This window comes from Morus notabilis, unplaced genomic scaffold (genome assembly GCF_000414095.1).
Source record: "Morus notabilis unplaced genomic scaffold, ASM41409v2 Scaffold605, whole genome shotgun sequence".
Classification (NCBI taxonomy): domain Eukaryota; kingdom Viridiplantae; phylum Streptophyta; class Magnoliopsida; order Rosales; family Moraceae; genus Morus; species Morus notabilis.
In genome coordinates, this window is record NW_010363898.1 from 205,614 (window position 1) to 229,767 (window position 24,154).

The 24,154-nt window shown below is 33.5% G+C and overlaps 3 protein-coding genes across 4 annotated transcripts; 2 read left to right on the forward strand and 1 right to left on the reverse strand.

Annotated features, from left to right (window-relative positions):
- Positions 1-2,147: 2,147 nt before the first annotated feature.
- Positions 2,148-7,435, reverse strand: LOC21393349 (ribonucleoside-diphosphate reductase small chain A). Of its 2 annotated transcripts, none has more exons than XM_024170125.1 (9): positions 7,098-7,435; positions 5,774-5,934; positions 4,648-4,696; positions 4,428-4,554; positions 4,067-4,132; positions 3,830-3,946; positions 3,402-3,564; positions 3,250-3,320; positions 2,148-2,744 (listed from the first exon to the last, which is right to left on the reverse strand). In XM_024170125.1, exons 1-9 carry the CDS (start codon positions 7,276-7,278, stop codon positions 2,630-2,632), a joined length of 1,050 nt encoding a protein of 349 aa, XP_024025893.1. In that variant the 5' UTR covers positions 7,279-7,435; the 3' UTR covers positions 2,148-2,629. The 2 variants fall into 2 exon arrangements, with proteins under 2 accessions (XP_024025893.1, XP_024025894.1); XM_024170126.1 differs by lacking the exon at positions 7,098-7,435 and adding an exon at positions 6,062-6,127.
- Positions 7,436-12,283: 4,848 nt separating this feature from the next.
- LOC21393350 (endo-1,3;1,4-beta-D-glucanase) lies at positions 12,284-15,084 on the forward strand. Its single transcript, XM_010105137.2, has 7 exons — positions 12,284-12,648; positions 12,925-12,946; positions 13,539-13,668; positions 13,921-14,011; positions 14,121-14,210; positions 14,281-14,381; positions 14,617-15,084. Exons 1-7 carry the CDS (start codon positions 12,498-12,500, stop codon positions 14,755-14,757), a joined length of 726 nt encoding a protein of 241 aa, XP_010103439.1. The 5' UTR covers positions 12,284-12,497; the 3' UTR covers positions 14,758-15,084.
- A 1,541-nt stretch (positions 15,085-16,625) lies between these two features.
- LOC21393351 (endo-1,3;1,4-beta-D-glucanase) lies at positions 16,626-19,795 on the forward strand. Its single transcript, XM_010105138.2, has 7 exons — positions 16,626-16,773; positions 17,483-17,504; positions 17,747-17,870; positions 18,205-18,295; positions 18,451-18,543; positions 19,151-19,251; positions 19,469-19,795. The coding sequence occupies exons 1-7, from the start codon at positions 16,626-16,628 to the stop codon at positions 19,601-19,603; spliced, it is 714 nt and encodes a 237-aa protein (XP_010103440.1). The 3' UTR covers positions 19,604-19,795.
- The last annotated feature ends 4,359 nt before the right edge of the window (positions 19,796-24,154 follow it).

Below are 24,154 nucleotides of genomic sequence, written 5' to 3' on the forward strand. Positions count from 1 at the left end.
ATAACGTGGCCTTCCCTAATTGGACCACACACTTCGAGTCCTTCACAACTTTTATCTATGTTTTCATTTGGACACTCATTTTTACCTTCACCAATGAAATTCCAAAAATTAATCTGTCTTTTAATTAATACAATCTAACAAGTACTTGTACTGGACAATATTCTTCTTTCTTATAAAGACAAGCAATAAAATTAGTATCATGTCCTCTCTGTAAGGCCTTGCACACCATATTGCCAATCACGGGCAGGTACATCTAAATTCGGTATGTATTATTATTCTCCAAAGTAGGTCCCACAATGAATTAAACAATTTATTTGGTATTTGTTATAAGGTTCCGTGATATAGTTTGAATCATGATTCGTGACTCGTTATATTATTTTTTTATAAAAAATACATATAAATTGAGAATGATTAAAAATCATGGTTCTAAATCTGTGAACCAAACAATGAGTAATCCATTATTATATAGTAAAAAAGAAGGGCATCTAGTACTGTAGAATACACATACATGCCTTTTGAGATTGATCTAGTAGGGAAAACAAGCAATTATAGAGTTAGGACACATTCCATTATTTTCATGGTGTATCTCTCTAGTACAAATATTGGTAATGAATGAGGCTCACAAACAATCTTAGACGTCGTGCTTTTTTCGGTATTTATCAAGTGACAGCTAGATGACAATATTTTTATTTCAACATCCAATTGCTGAAAAGAAAAAATGCTATACAACGCAAACGGGGTTATGGTTAGAGGTGACAATTCGTGTCACGTGTCGTGTTCGTATCGTATTTTGATTATTTTTTTAAAATTTACAGTCAATTCGAACACGACTCGTGACACGAAATTTTTTAAAAACCACAATACGAACACGACACGACCACTTTACAGGTTGACACGACACGACACGAAATGAAAATGACCCGTGACACTAAATTGACTCGTGAACCTGAAATTGACACGAAAATTGTATACTTTTATTTATTTTTTTACATATTAAAAATAACTTAAAATTCATAACACACTAAAATATAATAACATCCATTAAAATTAAACAAATAGTATAAGATTTTGAGTATAACTATCATGATATTACAAGTTCATAATAAAATTAAAAATATGTAATGAAAGATATATGTATTTTTTAGTTTTTTACGAGTTTCGTGTCGTGTTCGGGTTAGGCGGGTCTAACTCGAAATTAACCTGTGTTTTTTGTGTCAATTTTAGGTCGATCCAATTCTGACCCGAACCTCTTTTTTCTCAAACTTAACCCGCGAAATTCGTGTTGTTTTCAAGCTATGTTGTGACCCATATTACCGGCCCTAGTTATGGTCCCGTCAAACACAAGTTAGTGAGGTCCATTAGACACATCTGTGCACGTCCATATTAAAAATTTACATCACGCCACACAGAACTACTCATACTATATATTTAACCATTGAAAATTTAATCTAATGGTATAAAATAGTTCCTACCAATGAAACAAAATAACTTGCTCCACGGTAAAGACTTATTTTTTTTTAGTAATGGTCACCTCAGTATGGAAAAACTGGCATCATAAAATTCACATATATCTCAAGAACTGAGATGTAAATCTATGATTTATTTAAAACAAAAATTATAGTGGCAAATAAATAATGTCTCCCCAGTAGTTGTGGTGATCATTGCTGTCAATAATGCTATTGCCATTTTTTGTTATGTTGAACAGATTAAATGTAAATGTTCTCTCCCACTAACAATCGGATTCCATAGAGAAAAGCCATGGATATTACCTGCAATTCTTTGAAAGCAATGCACCGGAACTAATATTATAAGATGTTTAAAATAAGTGGTCAGTGTTGCACCAGTAATGCCACTGCCACAAACAAGTTAATATATCAATGTCTTTCCTTTCTATTTCATGCACTATATCTAAGATTACTACTTTATGTTGAAAATTGATTAAGAAAAATGCTAATCAATTAGCTTACGAAAGCAACTGAAGAAAAATACCTTCGAAAGTCTTTAGTTATGGCATAATCGTGTTGGCTTATGTACCTTCTACAGTCTTTAGTTATGGCATAATAGTGTTGGCTTATGTCATGTCGTGCCTAAACATGCCATCTTGACACCTCTTAACTTTATACTATTGAAAATTCCACATTCCCACCCAAATTCCATCCATATATATAATTATAATATGTAGATACAAAACATCTCCTCAGAAATCAGAAATAAGAAAGAGAGAGCAATGCTATTAGACACCGGTAATGCTCAACACCATTCACTAATAAAATGTGAGTTCTGTAATATAGACCCACAGATGGGTCCACTTTCTACTATTGGTGGTGCTTAGCACTGACGGTATCCTAAGCATTTTTCACAAAGAAATATTATAGTTCATATGAAATAGTGGTACGGATAAAAATAAAAAAATAAAAAATAAAAACTGGGTATATGACTAGTTTAAGGACGGCCCCAACATAACAAATGATCACTTCATATTATGCCATGAGACCTTGGCATGGCTTGGATATGGGGTAGGCTATATAGACATTAGACAAAATATTGTGTTACCATAAAGAATAGTAACCAAAATTTGATGCTCAGTTTGAGCATCTAAATGAAAGACTTGTGGAATTAAGAGTGGTGATTAAAAGTCCTCATCCAACTTGAAGACAAAGTTCTTTCCATCATCTTGAAGGCTTGGCATCACAGACGCCTTCTGGTAGTCACCCACTCTTCTCTCAAAGAAGTTCGCCTTTCCTCTGCACAATCAAAGAGAAACGATTTACGAGCAAGTTTGAGACCAGTAGGAGGACATCATGATCAGAAGTTTAGCACCCAACTTGAGCGGGTTAATCCGGTTCAGGAGGACAGACCAGAGACTGAATGCGGTTAACTCAAGGTGGGGAAGAGAAACCTTCACTTGTTTGTTCTTCACCTCATTGTCTTTTATGCGTAATAATTTGAGAAGAGGTAGGGACACCAGTGGTGTCTAACACCACATACTAATAGAAGGTGGGTCCCATAGTATGATCCCATAGAAGGGGGCTCACCTTCTATTACTTGCACAGGTGGACACCACTAGTGCCCTCGAGCTTTTTCTAACAATTCGTTTTTCTAATAGAGATTGAAGATCAATTATTGCACAACAGTTGGGACATGGGCATACAACGAAGGATGGCGAAAGGCCTTGAAATCTGTCATTTTCTATAGTGCTTGCAAAAGTATTAATCAAAATAGTTGAGCTGAATTCTTATAGAAACTTACTGCAAAGAAATGAACTCCATCCAATCGAAAGGATTTTCCACATTATACTTTCTTTGGCATCCCAATGAAACCTGGAAGCACAAAACACCACTTCAATGAAAATGCAAAAACCAAAGCAAAACAAAAAAGGGAAAATGAGTTTTTAGAGATACCAAAAGTCGATCAGCAACAAATTTGATGTACTGTCTCATTAGGGTTGAGTTCATCCCAATCAATGCACATGGAAGGGCCTCACAAACAAACTGTGTCTCAATTTCGACAGCTTCGTCCACAATGTGATAGACTTTTTCCCGAGGTAGTTGCTTCCGCAACAAACTGTTAGCAACAACATAGAACATAGCATGTACTTATATAGAAGGCAAATTCTATCCAAGTTTTATACAGAAAGGGGCAAATTCTTTTATCCAAGTTTTCGAGGGAGAAAATAAACCAGATTCAGTCAAGAAAAAGATGTAACAGTACCAGGAAGCTTTACGCTCAATTTGTAGCAGGCACCAAATACGAAAATTTATGAAGAATGAACTCCAAAACAAGAGCAAGAGAAAGGGAGTAGAGACCAAAACAAAAGGGCAAAAGTTACCTATATAGAAGGCAAGCAAAATCGCAGTGGAGGCCTTCATCTCTAGAAATAAGCTCGTTTGAGAATGTCAAGCCAGGCATCAATCCCCTCTTTTTGAGCCAGAATATTGCACAGAAGCTGAGGATGGCACAATAAACAACAAAAACCAAGGCAAATTATTAAAGTATAGAAACTTGACACATTGTAGAGTAAAGCAAGTGTCCAAACTCTTTTTTTCCCCCCCTTAAAAGATACTACCTTCCGGAGAAAAAGATTCCTTCAATGCAAGCAAAAGCAACAAGTCTCTCCGAAAACGAGGTGGAACTGCAGGTCATGAACATCAATGAACTGTGTACGTGAAACTATAGAAGAGACTGACTACTGCAATACTAAAGATTCAACAAATTTGAGCTCCTTTAGACAAAATAGCAGCAAGAATCTAGTTAAAATCTGCCTAATATTAAACTGGGCAGTAATTTAAGAGCCCGAAATACTAATACGGTAATACTACATAGAGATTCAGATGAACAAAGAGATTCGAGAATGCTAATGATAAAAAATCACACACTTAGATAATGTAATCACATAAGCAAGTGACTAAAAATAAATGCATTGGTACCTCTTTATCCAATCTAAAGCCCACTTAGCCTTCCTAGTGATACAAGGAATGTTTTCAATTGCATTGAACAACCTGTGCTTCTCTCTTGAATCCTTGATATATGTCTCCAAAAGCAAACTGTACATTTCTGATAGGAAAAAAAAAAAACACACCTAATCAGGTACTGCAAAATGCACCATAAAAGCATAAAAACTACAGGTATCATTACACAAAGCTCCACCAGAATGAATATTCTCCATTGCAATCTGAAAGCCGTAGAATGCCCGAGCCTGAGAGAAATGAGTAATATTGATGTTAATAAGTTAGCTAAAAAGTATAGAATAGATGTCAAAGCAGTGATGAATCTGAGCTAATTGAAAAATAAGGGTGAGATGGGAGGGGGAAGAAAAGGTAAGCTAGATATTGCAACTTTTAAGAATAATAAATTCCTTTTTTTGTTATTAGGCATATACTTCATAAATTGTCTTATATATACGCCTTAAAAAAAAAAAAAGCAAAAAAAATCATGAAAAACAAACTATCCCTTCGGGCCTGTTTGGGATAGTTTGTGCTTGCGCTTTTAAGTAGTAGAAGAAGATAAGCATAAGTTGGGACTTTTTAATTAGTGTTTGGATAGTGCCTAAAAAAGTGCTTTTATATCTAAGAAGAGCTTTTGAACCTGTTTAGGTAAAAAAGACAAAAGCGCTTATTGTTATAAAAAGTAATGTAATAAAAAGATATGGATGGAATATTTAATTTGTTGTTCACAAATAAAAGGTTAAAAATGTAAATAAAAGGTTAAAAATGTAAATAAAAAACCTTTTCCTAAGCACTTATTTCATAAACACCAAGGAGATGGCTTGTTCTAAAAGTGCTTAAAAAAGCTTAAAGCGCTTAAAAAAGCTAAAAGCACTTAAGATTGTCCATCCAAACAGGTTTAAAAGCGGCTTTTGGACTAAATAAGCTAATCCAAACAGGCCGAAGAGGATTCCAACAACTTGCTTTAAAAAGGCAGAGCAAAGTACTATATCAAAAAAATCAGGCAGTCTTTTATTTCTTTTAAGAATACTAATCCGGAGAAAAATAAAAATATACCTTTTGCAAAAAGATCATAGACTTGGCCATGTTATAAAATTTGACAAGCAATTAACTAGAAAACATATGACTCTTCACTAGAATAACTTTAACTAGAGGTAAACTAGTCAAAGCAATATGCAAAAAAAAAAAAAAAAAAAAAAAGGGGGAAAAAATAAAAAATATAATGAACATCAAGCCTTCAAATATAGGTACTGAACACTCAAATGCCTAAAGAAAGAAAGAAAAACACCATATTCTCCTAAAGAAAAGAGCACAATAAAGAAATTCACCTCTGGAACTTGAACATCGTTCAGAAATCTTGCAGCCAAATTCTCCAAAACAATCCCATCAGACGCAGCGAAAAAAGCCAATACATGGCTTATGAAGTGTTTCTCCGAGTCAGACAGAGCCTCCCACTGTTGGACATCATGAGAGAGGTCAACCTCTTCAGCTGTAGAATAACCCCATCAACACATTAATCAGAAGGAGAATTCTCCAGTAGGAAGAAAAGATAAAGTAGCGAAGGCACTGAACCATAGATTTTTGCCATGTTCTGTTAAACGCTTTACTTTTCTTACTTTGATATGATTCTAATGTGACCTGATGGTTCATAATTGTGTCTTAGTTGTAGGTTTAATTTTCTCATACCCAACATAGAATTCTCCTAATTAGAATAAAAAACAGAAACAAGCCAACTTGTGCACATAAATTCTAAGCAGTAAAGCACATGAAATCAGTGTGCCCGGAAAATTTTCAACTTTTTGGGGGACATTTTTTGGGTATGATGTGGGGCCTGTGGTTCCCACTTTACTATAAGAAATGAAACCATCAGAATTCAAACCCTGGTGGACGCATGCACTCACTCACTCACTCAACCAATTGAGCTAGCCTCAAGCAGCTGTGGACAAAATTAGATCCTAGTGCTTTTACTTGGGACCAAAAACATTTAAAAAGACCTTTTTGTTAGCTCTTAATCATACCATAAAGATCACGATTCTCCAAATTATCACTGAAAATCTAGTTCAACAATCATGTTTTCCATCACATTACAGAATCCTTTTTTTTATTTTTCAGAAAAAAAAAATCACATTATATCAGACAGAATAAAAACTACATTTCATGCAATTCAACAACTGATTAGAGGTGGAAAAACCCACTAGTACCAGAAAAAGAAAAATGTAATTTTGAACCTAAAAACAAAATACATTTAAATATTAATTTCAGCTCGGGAAAGCAGACACCATAAGTATATCATCCGAAGCAATGTTCTGGGCCCCAATAACTGAAAAGAAAGCGAATGCTTTTTCAACTAAAGACAACTGAAATTTAAACCTACAATCCTAAACAGAAACAGAGCAATTCCCAACTTCCATTTCCTTGGAATTCCGAGTGTAACCCAAATCAACAACTAGGAAAACAACAGCATTTTCCAAAAACAACCCAAATTAAGAAAGTTAACATCTTCAAAAACCCAAAAATTAACTTGTTCCAAAATCCATTAAGCAAAAAGAAAACCCAAGTGACACTAATAAAAAACAAAGCTTTTTTCAAAGAAAAACATTAATATAAAGAGAAACAGAGAGAGAAATGAAACAGTTATAGAACTTTATTTACCGGTCCAAAAACTGGCTTCAGCTTTCTTGTACATCTCCCAAAGCGGTTTATATTTTATGGGAAACATGCAGAATCTCTGGGTTTGTTCCATTAATATTGGCTCTTCTTCTTCTTCGTCTTCTTCTTCTTCTTCTTTCTTTTTATGTCTTTCTTTCTCAAGCCCATTTGTCAAAGACCCCATTTTTTTCGTGCTCTCTCTTTCTTCTGTGGCAACGTTAGAGAGAGAGAGAAACCCTTCAAAAACCTCACGAACAAGGGAAGTGGGAAAAACAACACCCAAGGAAAGGAATGAAAATCACACAAACCGATGCTTTATGATTAGAGAGAATTTTGTTAGTGTTTCGGTTTACGATGATTTTATGATTTTTTTTTTTTTTTTTAGATATTTTACGGTTTAGTTCTGGATCGTAAATTTAAAATTATTTTTAATTTATGTATATTTTTTATAAAAAAATATTATAATAAATTATAATTTAAATTATAACATAAATATACTAATCAAATGACTCTCTTTAATTTGTAAAATTATTATAAAATGTATTTATTTCATGATTCTCATGAAAAATTAGGTTGTATAAAAAAATTCATCTCAATACAAATCGTAATGCAAAATCTTTTTATTTTTGAATTCTTAATCCTTTAAAATTTGACCAAAATAGTTGCAAAATTGATAAAATAAGGCGCGTAGTTTTTTAGGTTAAGGGTAAATAATTAAAATTAAAAATTCATGAGATAAATTGCTAAATTCTACAAGTTTAGGGACAAAGTTTACAAAATACAAATTTCTTTTTTTTTGGTTGGAAATGTTTCGTTTATGATGTCGGGGTTTGGGAATCTACGCGATGGATTCGGAATTCGGAAATTCCTTGCAACGACGACGTTTTGGTGTAAGATGGTGGTAACATGTGAGTTGATTTATGGGCTTATTAAATGACAAATTGGGCTTTCTGAAGACGAAGTTTGGGCTACGAATCTGGCCCAATAGTTGCCTGATTAACTGGGAAATAGTCAAAGTTAGGGAGGTAATTTACTCTTTAAAAAACAGCCAAATCTTCGGAGAAATTTTTAAATAAATTATTAATCAGTAAATCTCATATTAACTAACTAATTATTCCAAATTTTTTTACATTTAATAAATAAATACAATATTTATTGGCTAATTTAATTATTAAATTTCATACTTAATGAGTAAATCCAGCCTTTTTTATTATCGATAAATGATGAATACATCCATTTACTAAAAAAAGTAATATATATATATATATATATATATTGAAAAGGTCACTTGCTAAAATTTGAATTTTAAACATTGTAGTCAAGGGTGTGTTCTTTTACAACAAAATTTAGAAAAAGTTTAAACTTGAGTTATAACTTTATTTAAGTTCACGTTCTTTTAAGTTTCAACTTTATTCAACTTTATTTAACTTTATTTAAGTTACAACTTTAAACTCGAGTTATAACTCAAATTCAACTTAAAAACTACACTCAAGTCACACTTCAAAAGAACAAACTCACAATTTTTAGCTACAACGATAAATTCAATAAATGGCAATTTTTTATTTTGGATCATCAATAAATGGCAAGATTACATGATATAATTCTCAAATATAAAAAAGTTTGCATAATATTATGATTCTCAAAAATTGCAATATATTCAACAGAGTAGACTGTGATTCTGTTTTCCTTATTTTTCTAATATTGTGATTCTGTATTTAATCAAATAATATAAATCTTTTTAGTTTGCTAAGGAAAAAGAGACAAATACTTATTAAAATGCATGTGTTTTAGATTTTTATCTCTTATTATTAATTAACACCCTTTAGTTAAACAACTATATTAGTTAAAAGAGTATTAATTAAGAGTAAAGGGTAAAAATCTTAAACTCTATACTTTTATAGGGTAAAATCTGTAATTTACTCTTTTGTAGTGCTAACTATGGTATGATCTTATTCTCCGATTTTGTGGGATTATTTCCTATTCAAATCCTTCAATTTTTGATTTGCAATTGTTCTGAAAAAAAATTACAATTAAATTGCATTTCGACTTTGATGGGACGTTTGATTCATGGATTCAGAACCATGATTCATGATTCTGATTTTTAAAATTTAATTTTTTTGTGAGAGAAAAGCACTGTAGAGAACCAAGAACCATGATTCAAAACCAGAGACGAGCACTTAAAACAAACATCCCATGAATTACTCCACAAGATTCTCACATCAGTTCTAAACATTACCAAACTCCACATTCACTTTTGTTTCCTTCATCCACATATTCACTCCTCTTCCCTTCATTCAGAAATCACTATCTTGTAATCTCTCTCTCTCTCTCTCTTTCCGATTTTCAATACATTTTGGGAGATGTTTAGTTTATGGGTTCAGAACCATGATTCATAATTCTAATTTTTGAAATTCAAATTTTTTGTGAGAAAAAAATACTGTAAAGAATCAAGAACCACTGACGAACCCTTGAAACAAACATCCCAAAAAACTACATGCCCTGCCTCTTTTCCTTTCCAAATTACTATAAACTTACCCCGTTACTAATTTATAAACTCACAATTGTGTGAATCTTAGTACTATCTAGATAATACTAGCCAAAAAAAAAAGTGATGTATACTACTAGATGTTTGTCACAAATTTTAATAGTTTTTAGGGGTTTCAAAATGATTTATCTCACTGGAAATTTGCATGTTTATATGTATCTTTTATTTGTTAGTACTTGTTATGTAGTTTTTAATTTTTTTTTTCCAGCATACGTCTATAAGTTATTGTCTATATCATTATTTTTCATGACGGAAAATGGGATGCGTCACACAACTATGTTGACTACAAAGATGAAGGGAGTGTTGGTCAATGCGGATATCTCATTTTCTTCGTTGGTTCAAAAATTAGGTGTGGACTTACTGTTAGGCAATAATCACCGTCCGATCAATCTAATGTACAATCTAGACCAAAAATCCTCCAACAAAAAGTGTTATTGAGTTAAAGAACGATGAAGACATTAGATGGTTTCTCAACTTGGTGAAGGATGTTAAGGATTGTAGTTGTCCATTGATCGCCTCAATGTCAACAAGTGATGATGAGAATGTGTCTAATGTTGATAATTTAGTTCAACATGTTTTTAAGTATGCTGAAGACTTGACAACCATGAAGAGTATCGATTCTTCGCAAAAAAAAACCACGAAAAACAGTGCTATTGATGACGAGGTTGATCAGCCAGCGCTTATCGAAAATGTGGATGTTGGTAACTTACCAGATGGTTATGACATAAAGGAGAGATTGACGTTTGCTAGCAAATTTGAGTTGAAGAAGGCGCTCCATCTTATCGCGATGAAGAACAATTTCGAGTTCAAAACGAAGAAATCCAACAACGGGACTCTCGTAGTTGTTTGCGTGGAAGAGAAGTGCGGTTGGTATGTTTGTGCATCTAGGTTTAAGGGTTCCGAGCTATGGAAGGTCAGGAAGTATGTCTCCGAGCACACGTGTTCTCTTGATGTTGTCCAATCCGATCATCGACAAGCAACTAGTGCCATTGTTAGTCAATTTGTTAAAAGAGAAGATAAAAAATGATGGTGGGGGAAAATATTGATCCTGGTGACATAGTTGACTATATGCGGGTGAAGCATGGCGTTACAATAAAGCTTGGCGAGCTTGTGATTTGGCACGAGTAGCGCTTAGGGGTAACCCAGAGGATTTGTGTACTAATGTAGAACAAGCAAAAGTAGGCACACCGGAAGCAAAGTGAAGCTGTTGGGAGGCCTAAGAAACAAAAAATCTCATCTACCTATGAAGTTAAGAAAGGCATAAGGTGTAGTCGTTGCAGCGAGTTAGGACACAATCGGAAGTCATGCAAAAATCTTGTCACACATACTAACCACAGTGGTGGTGGGTCTAAAAGGTTAAAGATCAACCCCTTGCTTGAAGCTTAGTTGACGTTTGGTATAAGGGTTCTAGAACCGGAATCATAGTTCTGGTTCAAACTAGTATTTGTTTATAAAAAGTTAAAAGTGGTTCTGATTTGACTCTACATAATTAGTGTTTAGTTTAGATGGTTCTGATTTAATGTTCGAATCATGATGTGATGTTTTAAACCAGAATCACCGTTGATTCTAAAACCACCCCCTCCCTTAGTTTTAGGTGGTTCAAACTCCTGATTTTGTTCTGGTTTCAGAACCACGATTTGGACTCAAAATTATGAATCATGGTTCTAATTTCAAATTCAAAACTAAAAATCACCTTAGTTTGAACTCTTATATCAAACAGAGCCTAGTGATTTTTTTTTCCCTTTAAACGTGTTAGCTTTGTAATTTGGACTTTTATAGGTAATACCGGTACTTTATGAGGTTACCAAAGTTTATGTTATTTATCAGTTTCATTTGAGTCATTTTTGCCTAGTGCACTTCTCTGTAATTTCAATAATTACCATAATTTATTCTTTCTTTTAGGTTACATCTACTTGAGTGCAAATCAATGTTATACGTCAAATACTATTAATTGCCCTAATTATACATACAGATACATATTCAAATGAGTATATCCAGGTGTACAATATATATATATATATATATATTTTTTTTTTTTTCCCTTTTCCTTTTTAACTCGAAGTGAGGAATTCGAACTCTAAATTTCAATATAGGAGACAAGTGTGGATTTACCGACTACCATTACGCTAAGCCTGAAACCACATAAATATAGATACTTCATACCATACATTATGCCAAATATAATATATCTAATGCTCTCCTACCTTCACATAATAAGGGCCCGTTTAGTTCGCTGATTCGAGTTTTTAATTCGAGTTGAGATGTGATTTTATGTGAGAACTTTTTACTGTAGCAAAACTCGAATTCTAAACTCGAATTAACGAAATGAACGGGGCCTAAGTTGCATAACATTGCCATTGCTAATGAGCCACCAAAAGTATGATCATATTTTAGTTAACTCATAAGCATTTGATTTATATATATATATAATGTAATAATAATAACGATTTATTCTATGCAGTATATTATAAATTATAAAGGAGCTTAAATCAATAATTTTTAAATTTATATCAAAAAATGTCCATTTTACACTAAATTTAATAATTAAAAAATTGATCCACCAATACGCTAACCCACGAGAGAAACTCTCCATTTATAAAAGAAAAACGAACTGATGTCTCATTGGTCAAACATACTAGGGAATTTTTTTTTCCTTATTTTACTCGCCGGAGCGCGCTGTGCGAGGCTCCAATGTGTGTGACGTAAGAAGTGACGCATTGGCTAGCTTGATCCAGTTCTTTTTTTTTGGGTTGCCATAATTATCTGCCATCTGATATATCTTTGTACTTCAATATCTGAACCAAGTAATCTAGTTTAGTACTAGATTGATTCCAGTTCCACAATCTTTGGAGATCATCATGTCAAGTTCTCAGTGCTTTGAGAATCCACCAAACTTCAGCTCCTCAACATCTGGATTGGGATCTGTCCGACAACTTGGGGGCCTCAAAACATACATCACCGGTCCTCATGATTCCAACCGGGCAATCCTTCTTGTCTCCGATGTTTTTGGTACCTTTTTAGCTTCTCATTATTGTCTTTTTGTCTTTTTTTTTTTTTTTTTTTGAGGGGTATGTATTGTTTGCAACAAGAAAACTCAAAATTGGAGAAAGTCTGAAAGTGGGTGTTGACTTTTGGTTCTTGAGTGCATATATTTTTGGTTTTTCCTTTGGTCTCTCTCTGTTTGCTTTGTTTTTTTTTTTTTTTTTTTTTTCCTTTTTCTGTTTCTTAGTATAAAAAAAAATAATAAAAACACTTAAAATGGTTTTTTGTTCATATGAATTGCAGGATATGAAGCTCCAAAATTAAGGTATTTTTCTTCTTGTGATTTAACTTGTCTTGAGAAGTGGTTTTGAACTTGATGTACTCTAGAATACCCAAAATAGGATTTCATGGGCTTTAGATTCATAAATGTCTGCTTTTGTCTGATTATGTTCTTGAGAAGTGGTTTTGAACTTGCTTTAATCTAGAATACCCAAAATAGGATTTCATGGGCATTAGACTCATAAATGTCTGGTTTTGTTCTTGAGAAGTGGTTTTGAACTTGATTTACTATAGAATACCCAAAATAGGATTTCATTGGCTTTAGACTCATAAATGTCTGGTTTTGTTCTTAGTATATGGAACTTCCTTTTCCTTTGCAAAATATATAGTTACAAAATGAGGCAATTGGAGAGAACAGAAAGTCCACAAAACTCTAATGTCTGTGAAATTGCCAATTTAGTGCTTAATTAGCCCACTTTTAAACTAATGTATGCTTAACTTACATTAAGCTTTCCTAAACTATGGAGGACTTTCTCCTGAATCCTGATATGTAAAATCTCTAGGCCAACTAAATATCAATCAAAATGTAGAGACTGAAATAAAATTTTGCAATTTCTTTTTTTTTTTTTTATGTAAAGGAAACTTGCGGATAAAGTCGCGGAAGCTGGTCAGTTTTTGGTTGTAGTTCCTGATTTTTTCTACGGCGATCCTCTCGATCTTGGTAACCCTCAAATCGATCGCAATTCGTGGTCAAAAGCTCATCCCAAGGTTAGTTACTTTTCTTTACAAGATGCAGATACAATCACTTTAGGAAGTCACCTATAAAGGATTATTCAAGAACCAAGAGAATGACAATGTGGAAACTTTTTTCTGCTAGTTTTGATTTATAATGACACAACATTTACCTTCAAGAAAAACAAAATGTACTGCTTTGGGATCTAAAGAGAATCGTCAAAACTCATAAAGCCCTTTCCTTTTTGGAGTGGTTTAAGCTCAATTTAGTAAGTTCTTGACTTGCAGGATAAAGGGTATGAAGATGCTAAACAAGTGGTTGCTTCTTTAAAGAGTAAGGGTGTTTCTGCCGTAGGAGCTGCGGGTTTTTGCTGGGGAGGTTAGGCAAAATCTGGTTTCAAATTTTTTTTCAACTCAAGGACTCTTTCACATAGAACTACTTAGAGTAGGCTTAGCCAACAAAATCGTGTCTCTTCGCATTTTTTCAGGGTGCGTTGTGGTGAAATTAGCGAGTTCTACCGACATTCAAGCTGCGGTTGTGCTGCATCCTGGCTGGCTGACAGATGAAGAGATTAATGGTAAGTTTTTCGATCATGTTTCATTCTCATGCCAAAATTTTTTGGTGCTAACGTTGAACTCATCTTTCAGAAGTAAAAGTTCACATTGCGATATTGGGAGCTGAGATTGACAATGCTACACCGCCAGAGCAAGTGAAACATTTTGGAGAGATTTTATCGGCTAAATCCGAGGTAAGGAACAAAAAAAATTTAAGAAGATCATCAAATCTTAGGAACTTGCTGGAACCTAGATGAGTTTTTATCAGAGCAGTCAAAATATTCCTATGGGGAACAGAATGTAAAATTGAAAATGACTTTTCCATTAGATTCTCCTGCCTTAAAATTCATGAGTGATCTTTGATAGTTACTTCCACTTTGCCTTTGTATTGAAAATTAGCCTCACTCTTAGCAATTGCAATTTTTCCAGTTTGATAGCTCTGTGAAGATATTCCAAGGGGTGGCTCATGGTTGGACTGTTAGGTACAATGATGAAGAGCAAGCAGCTGTCAAGAGTGCTGAAGAGGCTCATTTGGACATGTTAAATTGGTTTAAGAAATATGTCAAGTGAAGTTCTGTAGCCCTATGGTCTCAATAGATTTTCAAGTGGTCATTGAGTCGGGGACGTGAGGACACCGCTGATCCATTTTTGGGGACGTGAGGACACCATTGATCCATTTCCTATGTTGTGTACAATTGTCACAATATTAGCCATACCAGAATAAGTTATTGAAATGATATGTAAAGCATTTCTGTAGCTTTCCATGCTAGTCTTGACAATTATTCTTCTTTAAAGAAATCTGAATGATAAGCAGCAATGTAATCGCTAATTCAATCCAGTACAAAAAGAAAGCAACTGAATAGGAAATATCTTTTAAACAAATAAAATAAAACTGAACAGGAAATTATATCTTGAATTTGAGGCAATGGACCAATTTTAGATCCTTTCCAGGCCACAATTGAGTCTCTCTCTCTCTCTCTCTTTCTTTCTTTTTTTCTTTTTTTTTTCTCTCTCTCTTAATGCTGGAATGGCACAATTGAGTATACCTTCCCACCAACATACTTGGCCTATTATAACATTGATTGCGATTAAATGATAAATGTCTTTTAAAGGTTGAATTAGATGTAGATTAAAAGCCTTGCCTCAAGTTAATAAAACTAATGCCTTGCCTCAAGTTAATAAAAAATTTATACTCTTAGAAGAACTGAGAATATATGAACAGAAAAAACTTCCAACGTATGTGCTGATGTTTGTATAGAATGCAACAAAAAGTCCTTGCTGAATTCAAACTCTAAAACTATGCCGACTAAAATAAGAAAGATAAAACTGAAAATAATATTATTAAATCGTAACCTAATAAAGATTTCTAATCTAGTCTAACTTGTTATCCTGCATCAGTTTCTCTAATGATATTTCCATTGGAGTAGCGTGGTTCATCTTCACCAAAAAATTTCGTCTAACTATAAAAAAAACAAGCTAGGTTATTTGCATATTTGCCTCGCAAACTAATAGTGGTTCGGCAACTTATTTCTTGGACTTTTAAATTTCGAAATATATTCTCCAACTTATAAAACAATTATAATGTGTCTCATTTTAATGATGATTGTGTTAAATTAGTGATAAAAAAACACGTTCGACAAAAAATTTTAACACCCCAATTCAAGTTATAACACAAATCTCTCATTCTTAAACTCTCAACCCCTTAAATCTAAAAAAAAAAAGAAAAAAATTAATAAAATGTGACACATTACACCTATTTTATAAATTAAAAGGGCAAATTATGAAAATTAGGGGGCGTTTGGTAGATGGATTCGTCCCCTGATTCGAATCATAATTCATGATTCGCTGTAGTATTTTTTCTCATAAAATATACACATAAATCAAAAATAATTTAAATCACATAGTTTAAATTCTCTAACCAAACGAACCCTTAGAGGTTCAGAAATAAATTACCAAACCCCTACAAGTTCAGGGAAATGTGCCAAAAAAAAAAAACAGCGGAGGAAACTGACGGTCAACTACCATTAAGAAAAACTTGAAACTCGCCAGCCCCGGCCCCCTAACATTATTTATTATCTTCCGTAGAAAGCCGACAAGTATTTTTTTACTTTATTTTTTGTTTTCCTTTGAAAGTAATGTGGATGTATTCCTTTGTCCAATTTGCAATCTATAAATAAATCTTCTCAAGTACCCAGATAGACACTTAGTACGTTTATTTTGCTGATTTGAATTTGTAATTTGAGTTGAGATATGATTTTATGTGAGAATTTTTTATTGTAATAAAAAAGTTAAATGTGATTGTTTCTGAGAGTTTTTTACTGTAACAAAACTCGAATTCTAAACTTGAATCAGCGAAATAAACGGACCCAAAAGTGAGTTTGTAACTTTTGTTGTGTTCTGCAAAATAAAAAAATAATAAAAAAAAAGAGTGAAGAAGAATGTCAGGTCCTCAGTGTTGCTCAAACCCTCCAACACTAAACCCAAGTAGTGGAGAAGGCCATGTTGAGAAGCTTGGTGGTTTAGACTCCTATGTCACTGGCTCTCCAAATTCCAAGCTTGCGGTTCTTCTTATATCAGATATTTATGGTACTTTGTTTTTTTTTCAGTAAAACTTTATTTTCTCTTGTGGGGTTTAAATTTTAGGCTGTGAAGGTTGATGGGTCCTTTTAGTTTTCCCCTCTAGAAATTTACGTGCATGTTCTTGTTTTATTTTTCTCTTAGAAAAAAATTAGGTCTTTGATAATTTGATTAGCGAGTTTTGTTCTATGAAAATAAGGGAGCATCTCTGTAAGACTTGTTCTTTTTAACCACCGGTAGTTCCAGTTAAAAATTTAGAATTTTTAACTAAATTTTTAAATGTTAAAAATTCTACATTTTTAACTGTTGTGAGTGTCTATACAGGCCACACAGAAGTACTACAATCACAAATCTATTGATTATGTTAAATCTATTGAAAACATAATCAATAGTTAAAACAACATAGTTAAAAGAACGGGTCCTATCAAAGAAATTCTCTAAAAATAAAAAAATAAAAAAAATCCTCTTTTTCTGCTTTATGATTTGAAGACTTTGTCATATTCACTTGATGGGTGCAATTGATAACGTTTCTTGGGGAGTTAGATTTTTGCCTTCTTTTTGAGCACCTTATTCCCAACTTGTGATTTTTGGAATTGCTTTGAAACAAGTAGTGGAATTTATATGAAATAAGCGAAAATAACGAGTGTGGATTAATTTATCTGTTTTACTTTGATCAGCACTACCATCTTCTAACTTTTAACTGATGCAATTGTTGCAGGATATGAAGCTCCAAACTTTAGGTAGTACAGATTTTCTATACCTGGTTTCTGCTGCTACATTTCTGGGTTTTGCTTAATCTGCCGGATTAAAGTTTCGGAATATAAATTCTTTGCCAATTTAAGGGATGATTCTAGTTAACACATAGGAATTCAGATGGGCCTTGAAACATAACATCTTTATTATTATGATTATTATGATCATTATTTCTATATTGCTGTATTCTCTCTTGGAAACTAATGGCAGCTACTTATCTGGCGTAAAGGAAGCTGGCCGACAAGATTGCGGCCGCTGGATTCTTTGTGGCTGTTCCCGACTTTGTACATGGCGATCCCTATGACTCTGAAGATTTTAGCAGGATAGGAATTTGGTTAAATGACCATGGAACGGTTGGTTGAGATTCTTCAACTGTTTTAAGTGAATGAGCTTTGTGGGGCAATAATCTCTAAAGTGATACTTGAAGTTGTTGCTGAATTTCACCACATATTAGTTTTTCATTTGTCTTTTATGAAAATTTTTCACATAAATCAGCTCTCTTTAAAGATGAGTCTGAATGATCATTTTTGCAGTTTACTGCTAAATTTGTAATTCATTAGAAGTTTTCTAAAAGTGGCCGGCCTAATATTATATCTGTTTTATTGGTTTTTTTTGCTTGAGTTTCTAATTATTATTGATTACATATTCATGTCGAATCTCATAGTAGCCTTTTACTTGGTTTGATAGGATAATGCATTTGAAGAAGCAAAACCAGTCATAGAAGACTTAAAAAGCCAAGGATTTTCTGCAATAGGTGCTGCTGGCCTTTGTTGGGGTGGTAAGTTTAGTATTCACACGCTTCTTTGTCTCATTGTTCTGGAATTTCTTTTGTATGCTTGTTGGCTGAGTTGAAAATTGCTAGTTCAATCAACGACTTCATTAAACATATAGCAATTTGTTGATTAAGCTGACTCAGATAAATCCTGTTCTCAGCCAAGGTTGTAACCGAACTTGCAAAGTTCAACAACTTCATCCAGGCTGGAGCGCTTTTACATCCGTCCTTAGTCACTCTAGATGATATAAAAGGTATGCTTCCCACTTTTGAGTATTTTAGAGTGTAGACATCTCAATGCAGTGTCAATGCCAAATTTAGCATTTGAGTAGGAAAGTCACACTCTAATGCAAAATGTGGCAGATGCTATACATGGCACCACAAGTACTGAATATACTAAATTTTGACTTTTGGTTGATATTGGTTGATTTGCTGATCTTTTCATTAATTATGATATCATCATTTTCAAATTGTTTACATAAAAGTTTACTTTTATAGGTTTCGAGCTTAAAAATTTTTGACAAAAATTAGATATAGCAGTAAAACATCATTATGCATTAGAGTACAAAATAGAACAAGATATCGAATATGCCATTTTCACTCTTTTTTTTGTGCCAAATTTATAATTGCCACTGGCATTTGCATTGGAGATGATCCTAGACATATACTTGGTGAAAACGCACTGTAGGTGGCACGTATTGTGTTTGAAACAACTTGAAGATATCATTCTACAAATTTTTTCACTAAAACTGTAGTTGTTTACTTCAAGATTCATATATTCTCAAGTATGTTATTAACGTCGACATATGGGCATGTTAAGTTAGAGAACTTTCCGGTGTCAATGGTTTCAAATGCTTTCAGAGGTTAAGGTTTCAATTGCCATACTTGGAGCTGAGTTTGACCAGGCATCTCCACCAGAGCTCGTGAAACAATTTGAGAAGATCTTAAGTGCAAAGCCTGAGGTGTGAACATCTTTCATCACCCTAGTTTCCAACATGTTCTCCACATTTTCCTCTGCGTCTTTACCGAACTGTTCATGTTCATCACAGACGCCAATTCTCCCCAGTGTGCCTTTTTTTTTTTTTTTTTTGGCTCTGATTGAGATTTGTTTGTGGTTCTCATCGATTGCTAATGCTTTTCGGTTTTCACTTCAAATCAATGATGCTTCGTTATGTACAGATTGATTCCTTTGTGAAGATATATCCGGGAGTCGAGCATGGTTGGACCATCAGGCCGTCTGATGAAGCAGCTCGTAAGACCGCAGAGGAGTCTCACAATGACTTGTTGGAATTTTTTACCAAGCATGTTAAGTGAAGGCCTTCATAACGAACTGGATATTGTTACCTATGAGAAGCGCAGGTATGGATCTAATGGACTACTTCCTTTGGCACCCATGTTTCGAATAAATAGCCAGACTTTCTATGTACCTTAGTTTTGTTTGAAGGACTTGGGTATTGTTTAATGTTTAAGAGTTTCAGGTTTGTATATGTGTGTATGGTGAAGGATCTGGACAGCATTATCAATAATAAACTCCTCATTAGGTTATGTTAGTTTGTAAATTCTCCCAATAGTTTTATTTTCTATATTGAACTCTTTCAGAAGAAAAAGTTAACATGCCACATTGAGGTATGAGATTGAGAAAGCTTCGCCTGCACCCCCAGAGCAAGCAAAATATGTTGGAGAGATCTTATTAGCTAAATCAAGGTAAGGAACAAAAGGAAAAAACACTACAGGAAAATTAGTTTTCAGCGATGACATAAAAGAGGCAATCTCGTCGCTACAAATTTTTTAGCGACGACATTTCATCGCCACATAGGCATCGCTACCAACACATCGCTAAAGCGACTTTTAGCGACAACAATATTGTCGTCGTTAAAACGGCTCATTCAGCGTGAAAAAGTAGTCGCTGTAAAAATGTACCATAGTTGTTGAAAAGTTGTTAGAAATTCGTCAGGATAATCGTTTATAATATGTAGCGACGATAATATTTAATATTGTCGCCACTGAATGTATCCTTATAACGACGACTATTTTAAAATTGCCGTCACTATAAATTGTTAATTTTTCAATTTTTTTTGAAAAAATTTTACTTTTAGTGACGACTCATGTTGTCGTTAAAAGTTTAGAAATTATATTTTAAATAATTATATTTTTTTAAAAATTGTTGTTTATTTGTTAATTTTAATAATTAAATCTGATCTGAAATGATTAATAAAAATTGTTTTGTAATAATAAAATATAATATAATAAATTAAATTAACAAATAATCAAATACGATAAAAATTAATAAAAAGCGAATACTAAACATAAGTCAAAAGTAAGAGTATTACAAGTTCAACTAACATACTGAACATGAAGAAAAATATTATATGTAATATAATAAAATAAAATAAGTGGTCTCTAACAACAAGAACAAAGCTGTCTAATGGGTCCCTAAATCTGTGGTGACGGCGTCGTCGTCATCCTCATTGTCGGCCAGCGGTGGGGGTGGTGGTCAGAACGCGCTTGGCGGGTGAGGGATATTGATGTTTGCTTGGTTGAGTTTGTTGTAGATCTGCTGAAACCAATCACCGAGCTCCTCATAATTAGCCTGCGGCTGCTGAGGGATTTGAATTATGTTCCTTCGAGATAGCATCGGGTCAATTCCCTTCCTATATCCTCGTCGCTCTCCGAGGACATCTGCCACTATCTTCTCCCGAGTTAATATTGCGGATGATGAACCCTCATCCATATCCTTACCCTCCTGCGTGGCCAGATGGTAGCGACGCTCCATCTCATGCTAGACATCGTTAAAAAAACATAATATGTGTCAATAAAGTGTTGTAGAAAAAAATTATATAAAGACATGAGACATGATTCTTTAACTTACAAATTCGGCCTCAGCCTCATCGCTGGCCCATCCGTGCCCCTCACGGTAGTGCGTTTGCCGAAATTTTTCTACCCGATCTCTCCCCTGTGACACAGATTAATTTAAAAATTTTAAAAAATGAATTGTGAATATGTAATTAAATGAAAAAAAAACTTTATGTTTCAAACTTATGTACTTAATGCAGTGCTAGGTGAATGATGCGGATCCTTGATAAGTGGATCCCTTTGCTTTTATTTGTTTATCTGTTCTTCGAGTTTGTTTCCAACTTTCTCTTTAACATAAAAAGATACAAACATAATAAGTTAACAATTTTAAATTTATCAATCATGTTAAATATAAAGTAAGGTAGAAAGAAAAAAGTAAATGACAGAGAAATACCAAAAAGGCTTCTGAAACGAATCGGTCGCAACACCTTTGCCATGCTTGATCAATGCTGACCATTGCGGGACGCTAGCGTTTGGCGAGCTGAATGTTCTCCTTACCTCCAACCTTTTTGAAATGGTCATACAAATCTGTTTTCTAATCTCGGAAGCATTTTTTTTGCCTCCCGCTCAGTGACCGTTGTGTGCTCTGGATCCAAGGGAATGTTGAACCATGACTTTAATTTGTTACCAATTTTCTCCATGGTCCGCTTACCACCGGATGCCCAGGTGTGTAGGTACGGTGGCAGGACATCCCTCACGTCGATTCCAATGGCTGTCTCAAAGATCATGCCATTACCGCCTAAGGCCTTCCACATCTTACCGTCTTTATCAAATTGGACGGTAAGCTTCCCCTCTTTGCTGACCACATTTTGAATATCAATCCCACGAGTTTTCTCCCATTTACCTTGTCCTCTACGGCGCCAAGCAGGGGGAGCTGCTATTTTCAACAAGAAGACAAACATTAGTAAATGACAAAAAATTCAATTCACTTACGAAGCGTTTGGTTTAAGAATTCGTGTCATGGTTCGAATCATGATTCGTGACTCGCTACAGTATTTTTTCTCACAAAAAATACACGTAAATCGAGAATGATTCTGAATCATGATTCTGAATCCATCAATTAAACGTCCTCTAATATGATAATGATAGAGTTGTTATTTATGCCTGACTCACAGTGGGAGGGAAGTCTCAGAGCTCAATCATGTGGTGGCTTTGATCCTCCCGCCGAGCCAGCAAAGGTAGCTACAGGTTCAGAATCCATGTCTAAGTCCTAAAACATTAGGAATTACAAAAAAATCATACATAAATAAAAATAAACGCTGGTTGAACAATATGGAAAAATATGCAAAGATAAGCTTTGTACAATAGGTTTATTCATCATCACTAATAATGTCAATGCTAGCATTGGTTAGTTCGGTGTCATCCTAATCTTCTTCTTCATCCAAGACAGCTTGTTCTTCATAATCTTCTAGTGTATCGTCAATGATTTCATCGTCATGAATGAATTCCAATTCTTCAGTTGACTTGTCAACTAGTAGAGCTTTAACATCATGGACAACTTCAGCGCCGCTGACGCTTGGTTGATTAAAGGTCAGTCTAATAAACTCATGAATCTCAACATTCAACTTAAAATTAGCTGAGTTGTTCTCTTGCATTACTGCAGCATCATTCACTTCTTCATCCGGAATATCCCAAATATGTCGATAACCAAAGTGTTCAACAACTTTTCAACTCTCACTGTTGAATGAGTCGTCAAAATAGAACACTTGTTGTGCCTGAGTTGCCAGAATGAAAGGGTCATTTTCGTACCACGAAGCATTGACATAAATGCTAATTTTATTTTGTGTTCTTTTATCCGTCTTCTCTTGAGTCGCGTGTCAAACAACTTGCACTTGAACAAAACCACAGAACAATCACGTAAGAAATTAAAGTTAGTAAATTAAAGTTACAATTTGTGTTATTAAATTTATTCTTTTATTTGTTATTAGATTATTTTTATTTATTATTTCACATTTTATTTTTAACTCATTTTCAATGTAAATATCAATTCTTTACTTTCTTTTTAAATTTATTTCTTAATATTTTTAATATCAATTATTTTATTCTTATTCAATAATTACATCAATTGTTTCTTCTAATTTATTATTTCTTATTCAATTTTAATGTAAATAGCATTTCTATTTTTTTAATATTTTATTTTTCGTCCTCTTTAATGTAAATATAAATTCTTTACTTTTTATTTTGTTATAGTTTTTTCATTTTAATGTAAATAACAAGTCTTTACTAACTAATTTGTTCTAATTTCTTTAATTATTTTGTTATAATTTTATATTTTTATTCCACTTTAATGTAAATATCAATGCTTTATATTATTTAGAAATATTTTCCTTACTAACAAAAAGAAAATACCAAAATCACGTAACCTAACATCAATCTCAAAATCAATTTCATTACTAACATAACCTTAAATCAAATTCACCATCAATTTCATTTCTAACATAAAAAAGGAAACTAAAATCACCTAAAACCATAACCTAATCAACAACCATTAACAATTTAAATTTAACATCAAGAAATTCACATAAACAACATCACAATTAACAATTTTCATCTACAATTAAAATTACTTTTTTATCTAATCGAACCAAAATAACACCACCAACAACAACAATAACAACATTCACAAAAACAACAACAACATTACTAATTTCTACAAATTACAACAAAAAATTAAAAAAAATTAAAATTTCGTCAAATTACAAATTACAACAAATTACCAATTTCTACAAATTCACAAAAAAATTTCGTCGTGGAATAAGTGCCACGTCATTAAAATTTCTGATGTGTCTGAGCAAACTTTTAACGACGACAAAGGTAAAAAAAATTTCGTTTCTCCGCCAAAATTTTCAGGAAATTGTGTCTGTCCACCAAAATATTTTTTGACCACCTTTAGTGTTGAAAATATCATCACTAAAACGTTGACCAAAAACTTGTGAAAGTTTCACCACTTTTAGCGACGGATATTGTCATCGCTAAAAGTAAGCCAACCGGCGCACTTTTTTCACACATTTT

Bases quoted from the DNA above. Each gene is read 5' to 3' on its own strand.
- LOC21393351 (XM_010105138.2), top strand. From the start codon at position 16,626: ATGTCAGGTCCTCAGTGTTGCTCAAACCCTCCAACACTAAACCCAAGT. The intron at 17,871-18,204 runs GTTGGTTGAGAT...TTGGTTTGATAG, and splicing joins GGTTAAATGACCATGGAACG to GATAATGCATTTGAAGAAGC. The intron at 18,296-18,450 runs GTAAGTTTAGTA...TCCTGTTCTCAG, and splicing joins TGCTGGCCTTTGTTGGGGTG to CCAAGGTTGTAACCGAACTT.
- LOC21393350 (XM_010105137.2), top strand. From the start codon at position 12,498: ATGTCAAGTTCTCAGTGCTTTGAGAATCCACCAAACTTCAGCTCCTCA. The intron at 12,947-13,538 runs GTATTTTTCTTC...TTTTATGTAAAG, and splicing joins TATGAAGCTCCAAAATTAAG to GAAACTTGCGGATAAAGTCG. The intron at 14,382-14,616 runs GTAAGGAACAAA...CAATTTTTCCAG, and splicing joins TTTTATCGGCTAAATCCGAG to TTTGATAGCTCTGTGAAGAT.
- LOC21393349 (XM_024170125.1), bottom strand. From the start codon at position 7,278: ATGGGGTCTTTGACAAATGGGCTTGAGAAAGAAAGACATAAAAAGAAA. The intron at 4,697-5,773 runs GTGAATTTCTTT...CATTTCTCTCAG, and splicing joins ACGATGTTCAAGTTCCAGAG to GCTCGGGCATTCTACGGCTT. The intron at 3,565-3,829 runs GTAACTTTTGCC...TGTTGCTAACAG, and splicing joins TTTGCTTGCCTTCTATATAG to TTTGTTGCGGAAGCAACTAC.